This window comes from Syngnathoides biaculeatus, chromosome 9, assembly GCF_019802595.1.
Source record: "Syngnathoides biaculeatus isolate LvHL_M chromosome 9, ASM1980259v1, whole genome shotgun sequence".
Taxonomy (NCBI): Eukaryota; Metazoa; Chordata; class Actinopteri; order Syngnathiformes; family Syngnathidae; genus Syngnathoides; species Syngnathoides biaculeatus.
Genome location: NC_084648.1, coordinates 19,057,001 through 19,075,047, shown reverse-complemented (window position 1 = coordinate 19,075,047; position 18,047 = coordinate 19,057,001). Strand labels below are relative to the sequence as shown.

Below are 18,047 nucleotides of genomic sequence, written 5' to 3'. Positions count from 1 at the left end.
TGGCCTCATATTTTTATATCACAAAAACCTGTCATGTGAACAGGGGTGTGTTGACCCCCCCCCCCCCCCCCCTCCCACAAACTGTGCGTGTGCCAAGAGGAAACCCCAAACTAATAACTCACAGCTCAGCGATGCCCGGTCGAGATATGCCACCCCCGACCGAGCGGCGCTGCTCTCGGCTCCTTCCAACCGTTCAACTGCCACCCGCCAAGCCTTTATCTCCATCCGCCTGGTCTAGCGCACGTGCGTCTGTGTGGTCACACGAGGCCCGCGTGGCCACTGCTAAAAGACAAAGTCGAGGACGCATTCTGACGTCGCCTCGAAAAGGTTGCTGCGCTCTGCGTTGTCGACTGGCAACAAAAGGTTTCCTGTGAAGATGGAGACCCAGAAATGTGTTCAGTGTCCCGAGTCACTACCAAGTCGTAAGTCTCGTGCAGTCACTGTCTGAGGTTTCTCCCCTCAAGGGAATTTGTCCTTGCCATATCCTTGATTACTTTCTCATTGTGCGAGGTGCAGTGGCAGGAAGTGCAAATAAATAGCTTGTACCGTATCAGAGTTTTCAGGAATCAGTACTTTACTTGAGTCTTAATTTTTCTGACAACATTTGACTCCCCCTGATTCGAAAACACATTACTGTACTTTTCACTCAAAGTCAAACTGGGCGAGATCTTGATTGACTGACTGATTGGGATTTTGCCGCAAAGTTAATCGGGGCGAACTCCCGACAACGGCACACGTTGGAAAAGCAAAATATTTTCCATTCATGGCCTTCCATCCATCCATTAATTTTCTGAGCCGCCTATCCTCACAAGGGTCGCGGGGAATGCTGGTGACTATCCCAGCTGTCAACGGGCAGGAGGCGGGGTACACCCACAACTGGTTGCCAGCCCACCGCAGGGCACATGGAGACAGACGGGAATCGCACTCATAATCACACCTATGGGCAATTTAGAGTCGCCAATTAATTCCATGTTTTTGGGATGTGGGAGGAAACCGGAGTTCCCGGAGGAAAAGCCACGCAGGCACGAGGAGAACATGCAAACTCCACACATGCAAGGTTGGGGTTCGAACCCCGGTCCTCAGAACTGTGACGCCAATGCGCTGACCAGTTGCGCCCCCGTTCATGGCCTGATTTCAGAGGATTATTTGAGGACGTTGACTCCAACAACGATTTGTGGCAAATGCGTCGTCTTGTGCCCACCGAAAAACTTTCAGCTTCTGCCGTAAAAAATTTGTCCAATGTAAAAAAATAAAACCGGGAAAGTGTAATTATTATTTTCACAATGTAAGCAAAGCTCTGAGAATATGTTTTGATTGCATTTCCATTGATTATGTTCTCAAGTTAATAAAAGTCAAACTATTTTGTGGGCAGAGTTTATTATTAGTATTTGTAGTCAGAACAGGTCTAGTACACATGTTTACAACCAAACATTCTGTTTTTAATTACTGTACGTAATTACATTTTAGGGTGTTTTTTATTTTTTTTTTTCTCCCTAAAATTTTTTAAAGGCAGCAGAAAGTCACGTACGGTTCCAGTTACAACATAAAAAGATGTACAGTACATGCCACGACACAAAAGACGTGCGTTACGGTCAGAAACACATCCCAGACATGGCAAAAACATTTCATATCTCGTTTATCTTATCAACACGGCTGGATAAGATAAAACCCTGAGCTGCAGCGCAAACAATAACATTGGCCAGGCCGGGAGACAAAAAACGCCAACACGGAGATTGGGAAAAAAAAAAAAAAAAAATCTTGCATCGTAGATTGGTAGCCGTGGCAACAGTTCCCTCAAATAATCAAACTATATATACAAAAAAAAATGACGTAAATTGGTTTGATTTGTATCACGGTCAATGGAGAAGATTTGTTGATGATAAATTTGAATCAATGGTGTAAAACTTTTTTTTTTTTAGCTTTGTAAATAGCTTTGGTATTATCAAGGAAAAATTATTACCTTTTGGTCATAATGCCAACCTATTTTTCTAACATTCACCAATAAAATATGAAAACATTTATACTGTCGGTGAAACCTCAAATCGTACTTGATAACTTTTGGATCTGGAACTGCGATGTGATTATTGTATTTTTTTTTTTAACATGCTGTAGATATGACTAAAAGCAACAAATATGGAAATACCCTGATACAGATTCCAATCGCATTTTGTGTGTGGCTTTTTATTCGAGATCACCGTCCGTCTCCAAACCTGGGATCGGGTTCGTATTTGCAGAAGACGGATCGATGGATGGAGACTTAAGTCAAAACCGTGCGAACGGATCCCAACTTAACGAAAGATGGGACGCGGCTCGGGTACGATCCGAGGACTGGCTTCATAACATTTGATCGAGACGGGAATAAATCAATCCAATCTATGACCTGCCCTCTCCCGAGTGCCACCTCGAGTTTGCACTTGCGTGTGGAATTTCCGCAATACGGTAAAATGACACTTATGCAGCTAAACGTATTATCCAGAACCTCCGTGGCTGAATCCTCTTGGACACCAAAGACATAATCATGCATGATTATGCGCACGTCTGAGAGGCCGCAATTTTGCATTAACAATTATTTAAAGCAGCTGTAAACTTGCTACAGTCGTAAAGTTCCATTTCTGCCTCATGTTCTGTTGACGCTGCTCCAGACTGCCAGCAGCACTGATAAAAACTGTTTAGACTTCCTAATCTGCAGACGTGACGCGGTGATTACCTCGAGAGGAAAGAAAAAAAAAAAAACCCCGAAAGAGATGAAGAAAGAAAGCCTGTGTTGTGTTTTGGTCACAAAGCAGAGCGAGGGCAGGCGGCACATTTGAAAAGGGAGGACAGAGAGCGCCAAGACAGGTCGAAACCGGCAACGCGTCATTCGTTGTAGCGGCAACAAGGAGATAAGACGTGAACGCGCTGAAAAGCTGCCATACATGGTATTAACATTTAAAGGACTGTTGTACAACAAGACCCGCTCCCCCCTTCCATTTGAAATTAAAGCGTACAGCTGCAACATCTTCAACCACGTGACATGAAAGCCAGCGCAGAAGGTGAACGCCTCAACCTCCCTAGCGAGGTAACGTCTAACCCGCGACCAATCAGAGGCCAGAGATCTGCATAAACCAAAGCCTGTTTTTGCTCCCGCCATTTTCTCAGACAACATTGCATGGTCCACTATAGGTTTAGTTAGCGTTTTATCGCGTATTTGGGTTATTTAACAAAAAATATGGTTAAGAAGTGGAGTCACGGACTTTGTAATAGTGACGACAGGTATCCTGAAAGGCTAGTTGGTGGAGTTCCATTCGTACCCTTTCCAAAACCGAAGACCCAGTACGAAAAATGCCTTCGCTGGATCAAACTTTGTGGAAGACCGCATCATCAACTAAATCCATCTAATATCAACCAGAACACATGTGTTTGCACGAAGGTATGCCCTATATTTCATTTTCAATACATGTCTCGTATAAATGAATTCGAAGTTCTTCGCTAGCATAACACTGCTACGTGCGAACGATTGACACACTTATTCTTTGTTGAGCGATATTTAGCGATGATCGGACTGCACAAACGTGTCGCTTTCTTGCTGGCTCGCGGCCAGAAGCTTAACCAGACTGTGTTTGCACGAAGATATGCCCTAAATTTGATTTTTAATCCACGTTTCGTATAAATGAATGAGACGTTCTCCGCTAGCATAAAACTGCTACGTGTGAACGATTGACACACTTATTCTTTGTTGAGCGATATTTAGCGATGATCGGACTGCACAAACGTGTCGCTTTCTTGCTGGCTCGCGGCCGAAGTTTAACCAGACTGTGTTTTCACGAAGATATGCCCTGAATTTGATTTTTAATACACGTCTCGTATAAATGAATGAGACGTTCTCCGCTAGCATAACACCGCTACGTGTGAACAATTGACACACTTATTCTTTGTTGAGCGATATTTAGCGATGATCGGACTGCACAAACGTATTGATTTCTTGCTGGCTTGAGGCCGAAAGTTAACCGCACGAAGATATGCCCTGAATTTGATTTTTAATACACGTCTCGTATAAATAAATGAGACGTTCTCCGCGAGCATAACACCGCTACGTGTGAAGGATTGACACACTTATTCTTTGTTGAGCGATATTTAGCGATGATCGGACTGCGCAAACGTGTCGATTTCTTGCTGGCTCGCGGCCGAAGCTTAACCAGACTGCGTTTGCACGAAGATATGCCCTAAATTTGATTTTTAATACACGTCTCGTATAAATGAACGAGACGTTCTCCGCTAGCATAACATTGATCTGTGTGAATGATTGAATGAAATCAGAAGCATGGCGTCTCTCTCAGTTAAGAATGTATTGTATTTAGAATCTATAATATCTCGTTGATTTGAATGAAATCAGAAGCATGGAGTCGGTCTCAGTTCAGAATATATTGTATTGTATTTGCCATTTTTACTGTTTGTCTTACGTCAGCGCACGTGGCGTGACGTCACTTCAGGAGGGGCGGTTAAGTGCCTTGTACGGAGGGGTCAATTCAACGCAACGCACCAGCGCGATTAATCGCCCGTTTTAATTCGGAATTAAAGCCCATGCGGAACCGCTTTCCACAGGCACGCATCCTCAGTTGTGGGATGGCGGCCGTTATGTAATCCGCTGCCTGGCTCGTGTGCTCTACCTGCGCCCACGGAGATCTTGAGCACGCTGCCTGCGCCCTGGAAACCTTTCAGTCGTTCTGCCGTCACACCTCAAGGACGCCTGCGGTGGGCTGTCTCGAGGTTCGCCCCTAATAACCCCAAGACCGACAAAACCGAGCCAGACTGCATTTAAAAACGGGATAAAGCCGTTTTATGGAATCCTAAATGAAAACATAAGCAGCGGAACATCTGCAATTAGGGGAGGTGGCCAGCATGATTGAGCTTTGGAGTATAAATGATTGGGAGTTATTATCTATTACATATGACAACAGAGTAACTGATGGTGTAGTGCTACGCACGCCTGTTTTTTGGTCCGGGCCTGGTGGGATCAATTCCCGCTCAGTGATGGTGTCGATATCTGCCGTGCGACTGACTGGCAACCAGTTCAGGGTGTAGTCTGCCTTTTGCGCGAAGCTTTCCCGCAACCCTTGTGAGGATAAGCGACTTGGATAATGACATGACATATGACAACATGAAATATTGGTACGGATTTTTGCAAAAAAAAATCATTGATCAAATTGATCGAAAGGTTTGTTTTCCCAGGCCACATTGATTGGAGTGGCGGGACAGATGTTGCCCCCAGGCCTTGAGTTTGACACCTGCGCCTTAGAGCATCCAAAAGATCCAAAATTCCATTGCTGAGTTCATAAAAGTCATAAAGTTACCGCATAGCGCATGGAGGAAATGGGGCGGAATTTGTCAAGCTAGCACTAGGTAGTTTATTCAGCTATTAAGAAATGTTTCTAAAGATTGATTTAAAATTGTTCCGATTGGCCCACATTGGGTTCGTCTCACCATCAGTGGATGTGGCCTTTTCTGTTTAGCTTCTATCAAATCTTTCACAGATACATTTCTGGGAAAAACAAAACACATTTGCAAGGTCCCGAATAAACCCCAAAAACACTTTCAAGTAAATGTAATATCCAAGCGAACGCCGGACAACAACGTAGAGAAGATGAACGACGAGCGCCTCAGCACACGCGGCACTTCGGGCCGGTCCGAGTCATAAACGCCTTGAATGCTTGCGCACGTGTTGGTCGGGGAAAAGAAAAACATTTCAAGCCTCACGGTCGGATAAAGTTCCCTAGCTGGACGTGTCTTTGACTCCAGAGACTTTTTTTTTGTTTAACGTCCTGTAACCTTTAAAAATGCAAAACGTCTCCTCCCAGTTCATTTAGAAAGAAGTCCAGTCTTGTGACGTTAAAACGACCTGCCCAGATGTGCTTCGGTCTGGGAAAACCGCCGGAGAACTTTGTTATCTATGGACAATTTGAAAGCCTCGCTAGGTGGCGGACGCGGCAGCGGATCAGTCATGCATTGTGGCAAATGCCATATTTCAACATTCCCAGAAAAGAATAATAGAATTATTAAAACCAGCTGTCATATTTCGGGACCTCCGTGCTCGTCGAAAAACGTTCGACAGAAAAAGTTTTCCTGCCACACATTTATGCTCAAAAATAAAACATTACTCACTGGACATGAAGAATATGATATGATTATTCAGGACCGTCTGATTCTGAACATGACAATCCATATAGCCATTTCATTTTACGTACTGCTTGTCCTTCTGGGTCGTCAAAGAGCTGCTGAATTTTGGGCAAGAGGTCGGGTACACCCTGGACTGGTCGCCATATTGACCGTAAAGCGCTTGAGTCTGGGGAGGGGCGACTCGTGCAGGACGCCCGAGTGCATCACAGGGCTGTGTTTTAGCGCACGCCCGCCCGCCCACCCCCAAAATCCAAAATTAAATATCCATCGATTTTCTGAGCCGCTTATCCACACAAGGGTCTCGGGAGTGCCGGAGCCAATCCCAGGTGTCATCGGGCAGGAGGAGGGGTACACCCTGAACTGGTTGCCAGTCAATCGCAGAGAAATCGAGACAAACAGCTGCACTCACAATCACACCTTGGGGCAATTTAGAGTCTCCAATTAATGTTGTATGTTTTTGGGATGTGAGAGGAAACCGAAGTGCCCGGAGAAAACCCACACAGGCACGGGGGAGAACATGCAAACGCCATACAGGCGGGGTCGGGATTTGAACCCCGGTCTTTAGAACCGCGAGGCCAATGCTCTAACCAAAAAAAAAAAAAGTTATGTTTTTTTTTTTACTCCACAAGTCAGTTCTACGTAGTCCTCAGTCTTTGCACATTTGGAGCCATTATCTTCAAACGTAAAATGTATTTAGGAACAAATGGATAACTTGCATTTGCATCATTTGCATTTTCTTTTAGTTGTTGTTGCTTTTTGCAGCACTTGAGTGACATTTGAAGAAAGTCGCCTCCATTTACCTCAACAGTGAACGTTTTTCCTCTCACAACTTCGCTTTTCCAACCATTGAGAATGTTCAAGCGCCATTTATTAAGATTGTGACAGTCCGTTTTTTTTCCCAATATTCAAACAAATCAGACGTTACCAATGTCTTGGCTCGTGTTATCCGCAGAGCTCAACAAAATGAAAATACATGAAGCTATTTGTTGGAGGCACTCCAACAAACCTCCTCCAGAAGATTTACGACTTCCTGTGCGTGTATCGAAGTAGCACCTTTTGCGACTTTGCGGCTTTCCCTCCGCTAAAAAGGTCAACGGCGAGCGGTCAGCGCCGTCTGTCAAAGGCAAGACGATAGAGACGCCTGCCTCGGACCGACACCGCCGAACCGCGGTCGGCCCTCAAGGAAAACAAACCCCTGCCTGCACGGTTGTGTGTGGGGGAGGAAAAGGTCATCAATTACAAACAACCCTGGGAAACATGGGCGGGGACGCTTAAGTACGCGACGCACAATAGCGAAAGTGTCCCACGGGCGGTTGGACTCAAATGCTGTTTTGGTGACGCAGTCTGCTGCCGTGATGCTTTCGTTAGTCACACTGATGGTAAGTTTCTCTTTTGTCTGCGCAACAAAAACCCATTGATTGGATTTGATTCCCATTAGCGACGCGTCTGAATCATCTGACTCATCTGGCTTAAAGCCCAAGAGTCAGACCTATAAACATTCTAAAATAGATATTGAAATGAAAAATACATACAACATGATTCACTTCAATGTCTATACGAAAAAATAAATATGAGCGGAGAGCGCGTCATCCATGCGCAAAGTTGCGGAAGTGTCATTGGACAGCCAAGTGGTCGCCATATTGACTGGATCTCCTGCCCGTGACCTCACACTGGGACATTCGCCATTGAAAACACGCTGTGGCCCCTCCTGACACGGAAGCTCTTTCCGAAGAAGAGAACACCTCACAATCGAGTGAAGTGTCCGGGGCAATATTACCCTATCGTTTCGAGGCATATTTAGATGATATGCGGATCACTTCTAACTGACAACAGACTCCCAGACAGTACGTATGAGCCAGCCCGGCCGAAGCCGTGCCCCTCGTCCATCCTCTCGAGTGTTCGAGCAATAATGAGCAATGCAACGAGCCGGCATTTTGGCTAACGCGAAGGAACAAAGAGCTACCTTCCCGCGGGTAAAACTAATATAAAGAAACGAGTCTGCATGACTGCGCGACTGCCCTTAACGCCACTTCCTGCTTCTTGTCGAAAACAAATCCGTCGAGAGGATTTTCATGGCGGAGTTACAAAAAGCCATATACGTCAAAATCATGTTTTGTGGTAAAAAAAAAAAAAAAAAACGGATGCTGCCCTTTTTTTCCATTAATAACATACTAAAAATCATCCATTTCATGACGGCGGCACTTTAAATAATGTTATAGGGTTCCCTTATGAAGTCTAGAAATATACGCCCGGTGTATTCAGCAATTACAAATCCACTTGGCCGTGTTCTTCCTGCTCCTGGCTGCTTTTCTCTAAAGGGGTCAAGAACCTATGGCTGGCGAGCCATACCTGGCTCCTTTGGTGGTTGCGTATGGCCCTCATAGCGAGATACTGTATACAGCAGGGGTGCGATCATTAACATTTGGGAAGCGCACGTAACTTTCTCTAACAACGTCCTGCTGCACGGCCACACACTCTTCTTCCAAGTTTACCTTGCACCGCCCCCCTCCGCTCTTAAAGGGGTACACTCATAATTACAAAGGTTACAGTCCTTACGCAGCCCATCAATGTGGTTTATAATGCTAACGTGTTTATACCACCGGAAATTTTTTTTTACATAAATACTCTGTCGGCAAGCATTGTTGGCGAGCGCACATAAGTGGGGACAGATGAAAAAAATTCAACCTGCAGACCAGCTGATTGTGAAAACATCGAACGTACTTCCCGTCAGCGGTGTGTGAATATTGCTGTACTGACAATGTTTGGTTCTACTTATGCATATGAAAAGTCTTCCTTACGTTTAAAAAAAAAAAAAAAAATATTAAAACGTCGCATTAATGGTAAAAAGTACTTTTGTCATCATTGGTTAGCAACAACATAATGTTATGTAAATGCATTTAGAGACATATTCTACTCTTAAAGTGTCGGCCTTACATAAAATTCACAAATACACTTGTACTTGGTTTTAAAAATATTGTATGGCTCTTTTGGAACTACACTTTAAAATATTTGCCGTTTATGGCTCTCTCTGCCTAAAAGGTTCCCGACCCCCGCTCTAAACTTTCCATCTGACATCCATCGGGTTCCGAACAAATTGGGCCCAAAGGAGAAAGCTGTAAAAAGCAACGAGACAAATAAATATCTCTTGTCGTCCGAGCGATCCGCGCGATGGAGCGTCGCACCTGATAATGTACTTAAAGTCAGGCGCGCACGCCATTAGACGGGGAAAATAAAAAGTACCGTAAATGATTACCGCGCTTTATGCGCGCAAGAGACTCGCGAGGGCCCCTTCGGGGGAAACAAATGCACACCACAGCAAAAACTCTGCAGCTTGCATTTCAGACTTTCAGACAGTTTTAGTGGCTGTCTTAACTGACACCGTTGTGAATTCTCTGACGGACCGTAAATCCAAACACGTTTTCGTACGGCGATCCCAGAACAATTTGTCGTAAAACACGAAAAAAGTTGATTCAAGGCCTTCCGGTTCCCTTTCTGTTACGTGCCCCAAAGGGTGTACGTACTTTTGTTTCATTTCACTTGTCCGTACCATCTGTTCAAATCCCTTTGTACGCAACCGACAATGTTCTTTAAAATATTGACTGTACATTTATTAGGATTTATGGAACGATGACAAATTGTTTTGAAATCAACCAAATTTGGACGTTTCGCTGTAAATCGACGAGGCAGGACCCGCGACCTGGACCCGCCGCACCCCGAAACAAGCGTGCACCTGCAGGACGGGACGTCCGGCGCCGCGCAGGTGCGTTCCGTTCGCAGGAACCTGAACTCTCCCAGGACGATCATCGTGCGTATAAAACGCGACGATTTATATTCCTGCGTGTTCTGCTTGCTTTGAAATATAAAAGTCAACGCACACGAGGGCCCAATTAACGTCGTCTAGACTTCCAACCTCTTCAGAACCTCCGAAGCCAGATGGGCGCTAAGTATATGTCTCAAAACCAACTTTAGGACAGGTCCTTTTTCGCAATGTGCAAATATTTATATACGATGTTTTTAAAAAAATGATTAAAACCGGTGTAATCTTCGTGGGAATCCTCGTAAATCATTACACAATCGGGAAAAAAAAGCGTATAAATCACGTGGAAACGTCAACGTCACGCTCCTCTGAGTTTTACTCCTCTCCCGGGGCAACTCGTCACGTCTCTCTATCTTTATGGACGATAACTTTCTTGCTTTACTTTAAAGGAATGTCAACCAAAGAAAAGCTGAGGTTGCACAATTCGGCTAGAACCCTCGCCGGTCTTCGGGCGACATTACGGTACGCGCTCTGTTTGGGTTTGTCTCCCTCTGGAGCAGGTGTCGACAAAGCAAAGCAGATTTTGACTGCTGTTGAAAGACATTATTTCTTTTCATTATTTTCAAATATGTGGAGACGTGCTGCCTTGTTTTTTTTTTTTTTCAACAAAGAAATCAACCAGATGTTTATTTAGCGGACCCATGCAGTTTGAACATATTGCAATACGTAATATGCCATAAAAGGTTCAAGTTGATACAATAAGCATTATTATTCAACTGATCTAATAATAACTAATAACATCACGCAACTAAATTCTGAGAATTGCTGCAAGCACCGTGTATAACAGGATTTGGAATAATGCATGTTGATAAAATGATTATGTTGATATGTTCTCATGGAAATTAGATCAAATTAATTTGACTGTAAAGACTGTAAAGATGTAATGAAATTTCCCCCCAAAAATTGGATAATAGACAATAGTAAATACATTATATATACACAAATGTATTTTTTAAATGTAGGAATACATATTGATTCCCAAAATCATATTTAAAGCTACTATCTATACAAATAGATTTGTTTGCAATTCATGATAAACAATAATATATATATATATATATATATATATATATATATATATATATATATAATGTATTTACTATTATCTCTTATCCAATTTTTGGGGGGAAATTTCATTATATCGTTACAGTCTATCTTTTTGTGTTCGACTGCATTTAAAGGCCAAAATTAAACATTTATATATATATATATAAGAAGAAGAAGAAGAAATAAATGACTCTTTACATCCTGGTCATCACCTGTTTAACCTGCTGCCCTCTGGCAGGCGGTCCAAGTCCCAGAAATCCCGGACAACCAGATTCAAGGCCAGCTTTTTCCCCAGAGCCGTCGACTCCTTGAACTCAAGCCACTGAACATAACAATACTGTATTGGAATATTATGCAACGGCACTTTTGTGCATGTATTTATTTATTTGCCCAACAACTGCGCCTTGATGTTTTATCTATTGTTTTTACTCAAGATGTTCTTCGATTTTTATTCTATTTCATTGCACCTTGCACCTTGTGGAGAAGCACTCATCATTCCGTTGTAAGCACAGCATATAATGATTATGAAAGGCTTTTGATTGATTGATTTGGAAAATGTTGAAGTTTGACAGTCGTGCAGTTTGCCGACTCAATGCAAAAGGCAACAAATGGCATAAGGATTGCGAAACGACCGGATAAAGATTCCGTGAGTTTATCTGTGACATAGCGACGAATACTTGTGCACTTCATGGTTGCTACTCACTCAATTCATCTCAGTTGAATGGCGTCAAGGAATTTCCGGGTTTTAAACGAGCGAGTCTCCATCGCCAAATGAACATCACAACTCCTGTGAAGACACAGCAAGACGGAAGTATTCACAAAAACTCCTTTTCTGTTTCTGTGATTTACACTTTGTGCATTGTTTTTCCAAATAAAATCCTGCGCAAATAAATCCAAGCTCAGTTGGGGGGATTTTTTGTACTCACTATTGGGTGCTTAGTCCTACTCCAGAAAAAGATGAATACTGAAAATGTGTACACAGAGGTGCTTTCTAATCTTAAAATGAGGCATCGGCTTCCCCCCGGAAATTTCCATGTTACCATTACTGTACATTGGTTTTATAAGTCCAATCTCTTTCTCTTTTTCTGCGGCCTAATCAGGTTAACAAACAGTGGTGTGCTGATGTTAAAAAACAATTCTATGAAAGTCATACAGGTGTTTATTTATTCTGAGGAGCCCCCACCCCATCCCACAAAGCAAACAAACAAACAAACAAATAAATAAAGCTCTGTGGTTTCACCACTGACCTGAATAAAATATATATATTAAAAAAAAAAAGGATACCGCATACATACCTAGCGGTGTGTCGATTGGTTGAAGCCAGTTGGCCGCCATCTTGGTACTCTTAAAATGAGTGGAGGACATGTTTTACAGGGTTTTTCCTCAAAGTTTGGCATGTAGAATTCAAACTGGCCGTGTGAGCTTGACATTTTTTCAGTTCTGGTAACGTGAAGGGTTTTTAATTCGACTTGGTCAGCCAAAAAAGGCCAAGTACAAAAGAAAGACATAACAACACGACTGCCAAGAAACCTTGCATATTTCCTAGGGCCTGATTTCCGTGGCATGTTAACCATTCCCAAAGTACGGTGTGAAGCACTCTGTGAAATAAAGGCATTCCATCCAAGAGTGCGGACCAAATTCATGACAGACACATATATTGATTAAGCCAGGGAGGCCCCGGGAAGTGAATAAGGTAAACCAAATTTATGGCATTCCCCCCTCCCTCAGCACTTCAAAACAGGAAGAGAGTTTGCAGCAAAACTCCAGATGCTAATCTCCTGTGTCAGTATTATCATACGTGAGTGTCAGGTGGCTGGCGATACTCCGTCTCTGGCAAATGATCTCTGGGAGGTAGCATAAGACGACAGCCGTAAAAATGGATCCTCCAACATGTAGATATTGTTCTCATATGACTGAAATACTGTTAAGCAGGTGATTAAACTCGAACCATTCGATCATTGACTGAGACCAAGAACAGCTCTGAATGTGGTTCGAGACAAAACTATCCCCAAGTTACTGGCAGACCACGTTTTTCGAGCCACAATTCAGATTTCGTGGAAATTATCGGTTTGAGTAGCCTGGTGGTACTGTCGGCAGAAAAACATGGAACTGAAAATACATAAACCCGGCATAACTTGACACGGTATAAGATGACATATACCGTAAATCAACATTAAAAGTGAAGTCCCAGTCTCCTGTGGATAGGTTTCCGATGACGTCACCACAGTCCTTTGACCAATCGGATAAATTAACAATGAAAAAAAAAAAAAACTTCACGCTTCACCTATCACCTGTGTTCTATGACTTCTATGACACACAAGATGGCGTCATTGGAAACCTATGCATAATACTACCGAAAAGGTCAACATTTCCCCAAGTTGACACAAAAGTTGCGGTCCTAAACAGTGGCAGGATTTACTGCATGTTTCCTGACCCAATGTCAAGATTTTTCATAAGTGAACGGGAAAAGAAAACAAAAAAAAGTTACCTTCAAAAAGTGAAATCCGGAGGCACGCTGCCACTCAGCCCAACATGATTCAGGATTTAACTTAAAAACATACGAGTAAGATCAGCTTTAAGGGAAATTCATGTATGTTTTATTTAGAAATACATATCCACAGACATTTACTCCCAAGTGTTAACAATGGATATGTAAATACATATTCACAGCCGGGAAACTGGCGATTAACGTGGGCCAGGATGGTTGTTTTGGGAGTATCAAGATGGCGGATATCTGCTTCCGGCGACTTCAGCTATCCATATGGAAGTAGACGAGTGCCACCGGGATTTGAATTTGAAATAGGATTTGAACTTCCATAAAGCCATTTTTTTTTTTAATTTTTAGATCAGTGGGTTTCGCGCTTTGGCGGGCCATTAAGATTCCCGGATGTCCAAACCTAAAGCGTAAAGTTGCAGCGCCACCTGTCGCTCAAACACTAGACCGACAGAGCTCTTTTCCTATTGGGCGCCGCCGAGCACGTGATCAAAACACAATCATGGCTGCCTGCGCCGCAGTCCGCTCGAGCGTGGGGCTGACTTTCAGACTTTCGCGAGTCCTCCCGGACTGGTGCACTTGTCCGTTGTTCACGTTAAAGTCTTGCACGGCTTATTTGCAAAGACAAGACTCGGTGGACCGCTTGCGTACCGCTTTTAGTCGCTACATGCAGACGAACGTTGGTGAGTGCTTCACCGTCCTTGCTAGTTTCCTGCTCGCGTTTGTGCTTTAACGTCTCGCTTTTATGGCGACGAGCCTGAGCTGATGATTTTAACGTCTTTTTTGAATGCAGACGCTCAAGAGTCCAATGATCATATGATTTCAAGTATTTGCTGAGTAACACTTGTGTAACCTCGTTCTCATGACATTGTGGAAGATTGTGCAACAAGTAATGACGTATTTGCCGTGTTTACCTGAATCTGCAATGACTTCTGGCCTTACCTTCTGTCCCCGTGTTCAGGTTCGTACCACAGTGAAGAAAGCAGCCCCGATGAAGAGAACCAAGACAACGTGTACGTCTGCAAGAATTTTAATGTGAAACTTTGACTTACTAAACTGTTGCCGCTGTTGGGATTCGCTCAATTTAAATTCCAGCGGCTTCAAAGTTTAGAAATCACCCGACACATAACCAAGCAAAAAGTGTATGCTAACTGGACACTAAAAATGATCTATTTTTTTAAATACATGAAAATATTTGATTCCTCAGGGTGGGACCCATATTTCTTTCATTCTTCCATATTTCCTTGAGCTGTGTTTACTGCCTTTTAGGGTCAACGTGGTGTACGTAGACCGGTCGGGCCAGCGGATCCCAGTTCGAGCCAAAGTGGGAGACAATATTTTGTACTTGGCCCACAAGAATGGAATTGAACTGGAAGGTGGGTGTTTGGAACATTCCATATGCAGGGTGTGCACATAATGCCTTCACAAATTATTCCACGTACGTACGGTATGGGAACTACCACTAAAAGGTACCCACAGCGACGTGTATTAAGTGAGACAAAAAATAATAATCTGTAGTCTTCATCATGTTATTTCCACATCTGTGTCATTCATTCGCTTTTGTCGAGACGACATGGATGACATAAAGTTCTTTGGAGAAACACGAGGAAATCCAATTGTAAGAGCAAAAAAAAAAAAAAAAAAATACAAAAATGATAATGCTCACTTTTATATATTTTTCCATCAAACTACAACTAGTATAATTACAAAATAAAAAAATACTAAATATTTTCTCGAGGTAAAATTTTCCATTCAGCTTGTGGAATCAGGGATGAAAATGACCAATTTGGAAAAACTGAAAATGCATGAATTTTTCTTTTTAAATAAAACACACTGTTAAATGGTGACCTCTGGTTACTTCTAACAGTGTAAATACAGGGCAATCATAATATTTTAGAAAACTTAAAATCTAAGTCCAAACAACCAGAATAATTTTGCCAAACTTCAGACTTAAAAATGTAGACTGAGTTAAATTCATATCAAATAGGCTACTGCACTTCCAAGTTATACTTCAGAAATAAGTACACAAGTAATTTGTTCATATATATATATATATTATGAGAGAGAGTGAGAGATCATGAAATATACAAGTGAGCGATAAAATCTGTGATCTACAGGGCAGATATTAACAATTATATATAATATTTGAGAAAAATTACGTCCAACTTACCTTTGTGTTTCCCGGTTTGGATATGCTCCTGGATATTTTTTTTGCGCCTCAGTTTCCATAATTGATCATATCGGAACACAGAGTGCACAGCACTTTGCCGGGAACGTCCACTTTTTGCGTGTTCGGTTAGACATGTTGATCCCATTTTCGTTCCTATCTGCACGGTTACACTTTTTTCAAGCCAGGCCCATCCGAAACAGTTTTTTCCCCCCGTGGTTTTTATCAATTTCCCTGCTGCGATCATCTTTTCGCTCCAAGACTTTCGCCACACTGGCAAACCTGCAGACAGCTCGATAACATATGCGTACGTATGTCTATAACTACACCGTAGTAAACAGAATGCTTCTCTATGAAATGTTAACATCAGAGTGAAAATGCTGCCGGAAATCGGAACGTTGTCGTTATTATAAACACCAAATTTAATGCAAACAGATAGCAATGCTGTTTTCCGCTATCACAGCTATGAATAATTTCACGACACCACACACACTTTTCTCAATGGATTTACACGTTTCACAAAAATGACATTTTCAGCTGAAAAAACTCTGCAAATCTGCGGAAAATTCTCATCCCTGTGGAATGGATCGCATTAGATCCAAAATGACAATTTTTCCTCAATTCTGCGGCCAGTGACCTTGCAATCAAGATCACGATCGTTTTGTATATTTTCCATTCAGGAGCGTGCGAGGCGTCTCTGGCCTGCTCTACGTGTCACGTCTACGTCAGCAGAGACCATTTAGACAAACTGCCCGAACCACTTGAGAGGTAGGCGTTCACTTGTAATTGGATTTTTCCGAACATTTCGCCCGCCGGCGACGGAGGGGATGAGTACATCGAGTAATCCACTCACTCACGTTTTAGGGAGGATGACATGCTGGACATGGCGCCCATGCTGCAGGAGAACTCCCGGCTGGGCTGCCAGATCATCCTCACCCCGGAGATGGAGGGCATGGAGCTGACGCTCCCCAAAGTCACGAGGAACTTCTACGTGGACGGACACGTTCCCAAACCTCATTGAGGAGAAAAGCGCGGAAGACGAAGGTGGGATTGAGCGCGGCCGGCCCGGGCAAACGAGAAGCCACGCGAGGGAGAGAACGAACGGGCTACCTTTTTTTTTTTGAAGAATCTGCTCCTCGGGAGGTCCGTAGCAAACCGATCTGAAGGTCTCTCGCCTGACCAGTTTTAACGGCTCACTGAAGTGGGACCGCAGACGTCCAAAGGATGCAACGAAATCGAGAGGTTTCTTCGAAAAAAGGAAGATCTTGCAAGAATCTGTTGTTGGATTGTTCTACGTTCTCAGGCCAGCATTGAGACACGGCGCGCAATCTCATAAAAATGTTCTGTTTAAAAAAACAAACAAAAAAAAAAACAACAACAGCCTAAACATTCAAGTGTGGAGACCTTTTTAGTTCAAGCTCACTTTCACAAAGGAGTCTTAGAGCCACACTGAGAAGAAAAATGGGAGGTTTAAACAGCTATGACAAAGTAAAAATGCAAATTTACACTATTTTGTACATGAATATAGCAGTGATTTCATTTCTAATTGGAACAACTTTAAAGATCTGCCATCTATTAATCAGGTGATATTCAATATTTATTTCAGGTTTGCACAATCACAGTCAAGTGTTTATACTGAGGGTAATCTACCCAAATATAGATTACTGTATCTGTACAATTATTTTGCTGCTCCAAATGTCTTGTACATCTTTGTCATAATACGTCCCCTGCCTCAGTGTGTCAACAATACTCCTTTGTACAACTGCTGAATGGAACATTCCATGTTACAACTTATACGCACAAACTGTCGCCCGCAAAATGCTCTTTTGTCATTTCACTCAGATCGTCATCACCACCAATACTCACTCATACTTTATACATTTCTTTTGGATTTGTCAAGAATATGGCTGCTCTTCAGTGAATGTCCTATACAAAAAAAAAAAATAATAAATCCAGATATACATTTCAAATAACTTATAAGAACAGACACGGCTTCAGTTCTGATCCGGTGACACTGATGCGGTTCTGTTGTGTTGTCAAACTTGCAACAAGCTGCCGATGAGGAAGTTTTACCACCTTTAACTCTTATTTGTACTGTACTTGTCCAACTTACGCACACGTGAGTCACTAAATTGTATGGCATATATTACATATTTAAAATTGTGCAATAAAGTACTATTTTAAAGCACTATTGAATACTTTTCTTTGTCTACCAGACGAGGGTGCAAGATAAATTACTCTTAATCTGTAACCAACACTTGCAGGAGGAGTAATATTGCCGAAGGCCAACTATAATTCAGTGTTACATACGTCTAGCATATTATATTGTGTTTGCACATGTGTGTGTGTTGGAGGGGGGGGGGGGGGTC

The 18,047-nt window shown here is 42.8% G+C and overlaps 1 protein-coding gene and 1 long non-coding RNA gene across 3 annotated transcripts; one reads left to right on the top strand and one right to left on the bottom strand.

Annotated features, from left to right (window-relative positions):
- Positions 1-108: 108 nt before the first annotated feature.
- On the bottom strand, positions 109-13,955 carry LOC133506653 (uncharacterized). Its single transcript, XR_009796570.1, has 3 exons — positions 13,506-13,955; positions 11,721-11,804; positions 109-368 (listed from the first exon to the last, which is right to left on the bottom strand). It is a non-coding gene; the product is annotated as an uncharacterized LOC133506653 (long non-coding RNA).
- Positions 13,956-13,989: 34 nt separating this feature from the next.
- fdx2 (ferredoxin 2) lies at positions 13,990-17,866 on the top strand. Of its 2 annotated transcripts, XM_061830993.1 has the most exons (6): positions 13,990-14,194; positions 14,473-14,524; positions 14,781-14,887; positions 16,359-16,446; positions 16,543-16,722; positions 16,805-17,866. In XM_061830993.1, the coding sequence occupies exons 1-5, from the start codon at positions 14,014-14,016 to the stop codon at positions 16,697-16,699; spliced, it is 585 nt and encodes a 194-aa protein (XP_061686977.1). In that variant the 5' UTR covers positions 13,990-14,013; the 3' UTR covers positions 16,700-16,722; positions 16,805-17,866. The 2 variants fall into 2 exon arrangements, with proteins under 2 accessions (XP_061686977.1, XP_061686976.1); XM_061830992.1 differs by having other exon boundaries at positions 16,543-17,866.
- The last annotated feature ends 181 nt before the right edge of the window (positions 17,867-18,047 follow it).

Excerpts from the sequence above, each read along its gene's own strand:
- fdx2 (XM_061830993.1), top strand. The coding sequence starts at position 14,014 with ATGGCTGCCTGCGCCGCAGTCCGCTCGAGCGTGGGGCTGACTTTCAGA. Across the intron at positions 14,195-14,472 it reads CTACATGCAGACGAACGTTG|GTTCGTACCACAGTGAAGAA; the intron begins GTGAGTGCTTCA and ends CCCCGTGTTCAG. Across the intron at positions 14,888-16,358 it reads GAATGGAATTGAACTGGAAG|GAGCGTGCGAGGCGTCTCTG; the intron begins GTGGGTGTTTGG and ends TTTTCCATTCAG.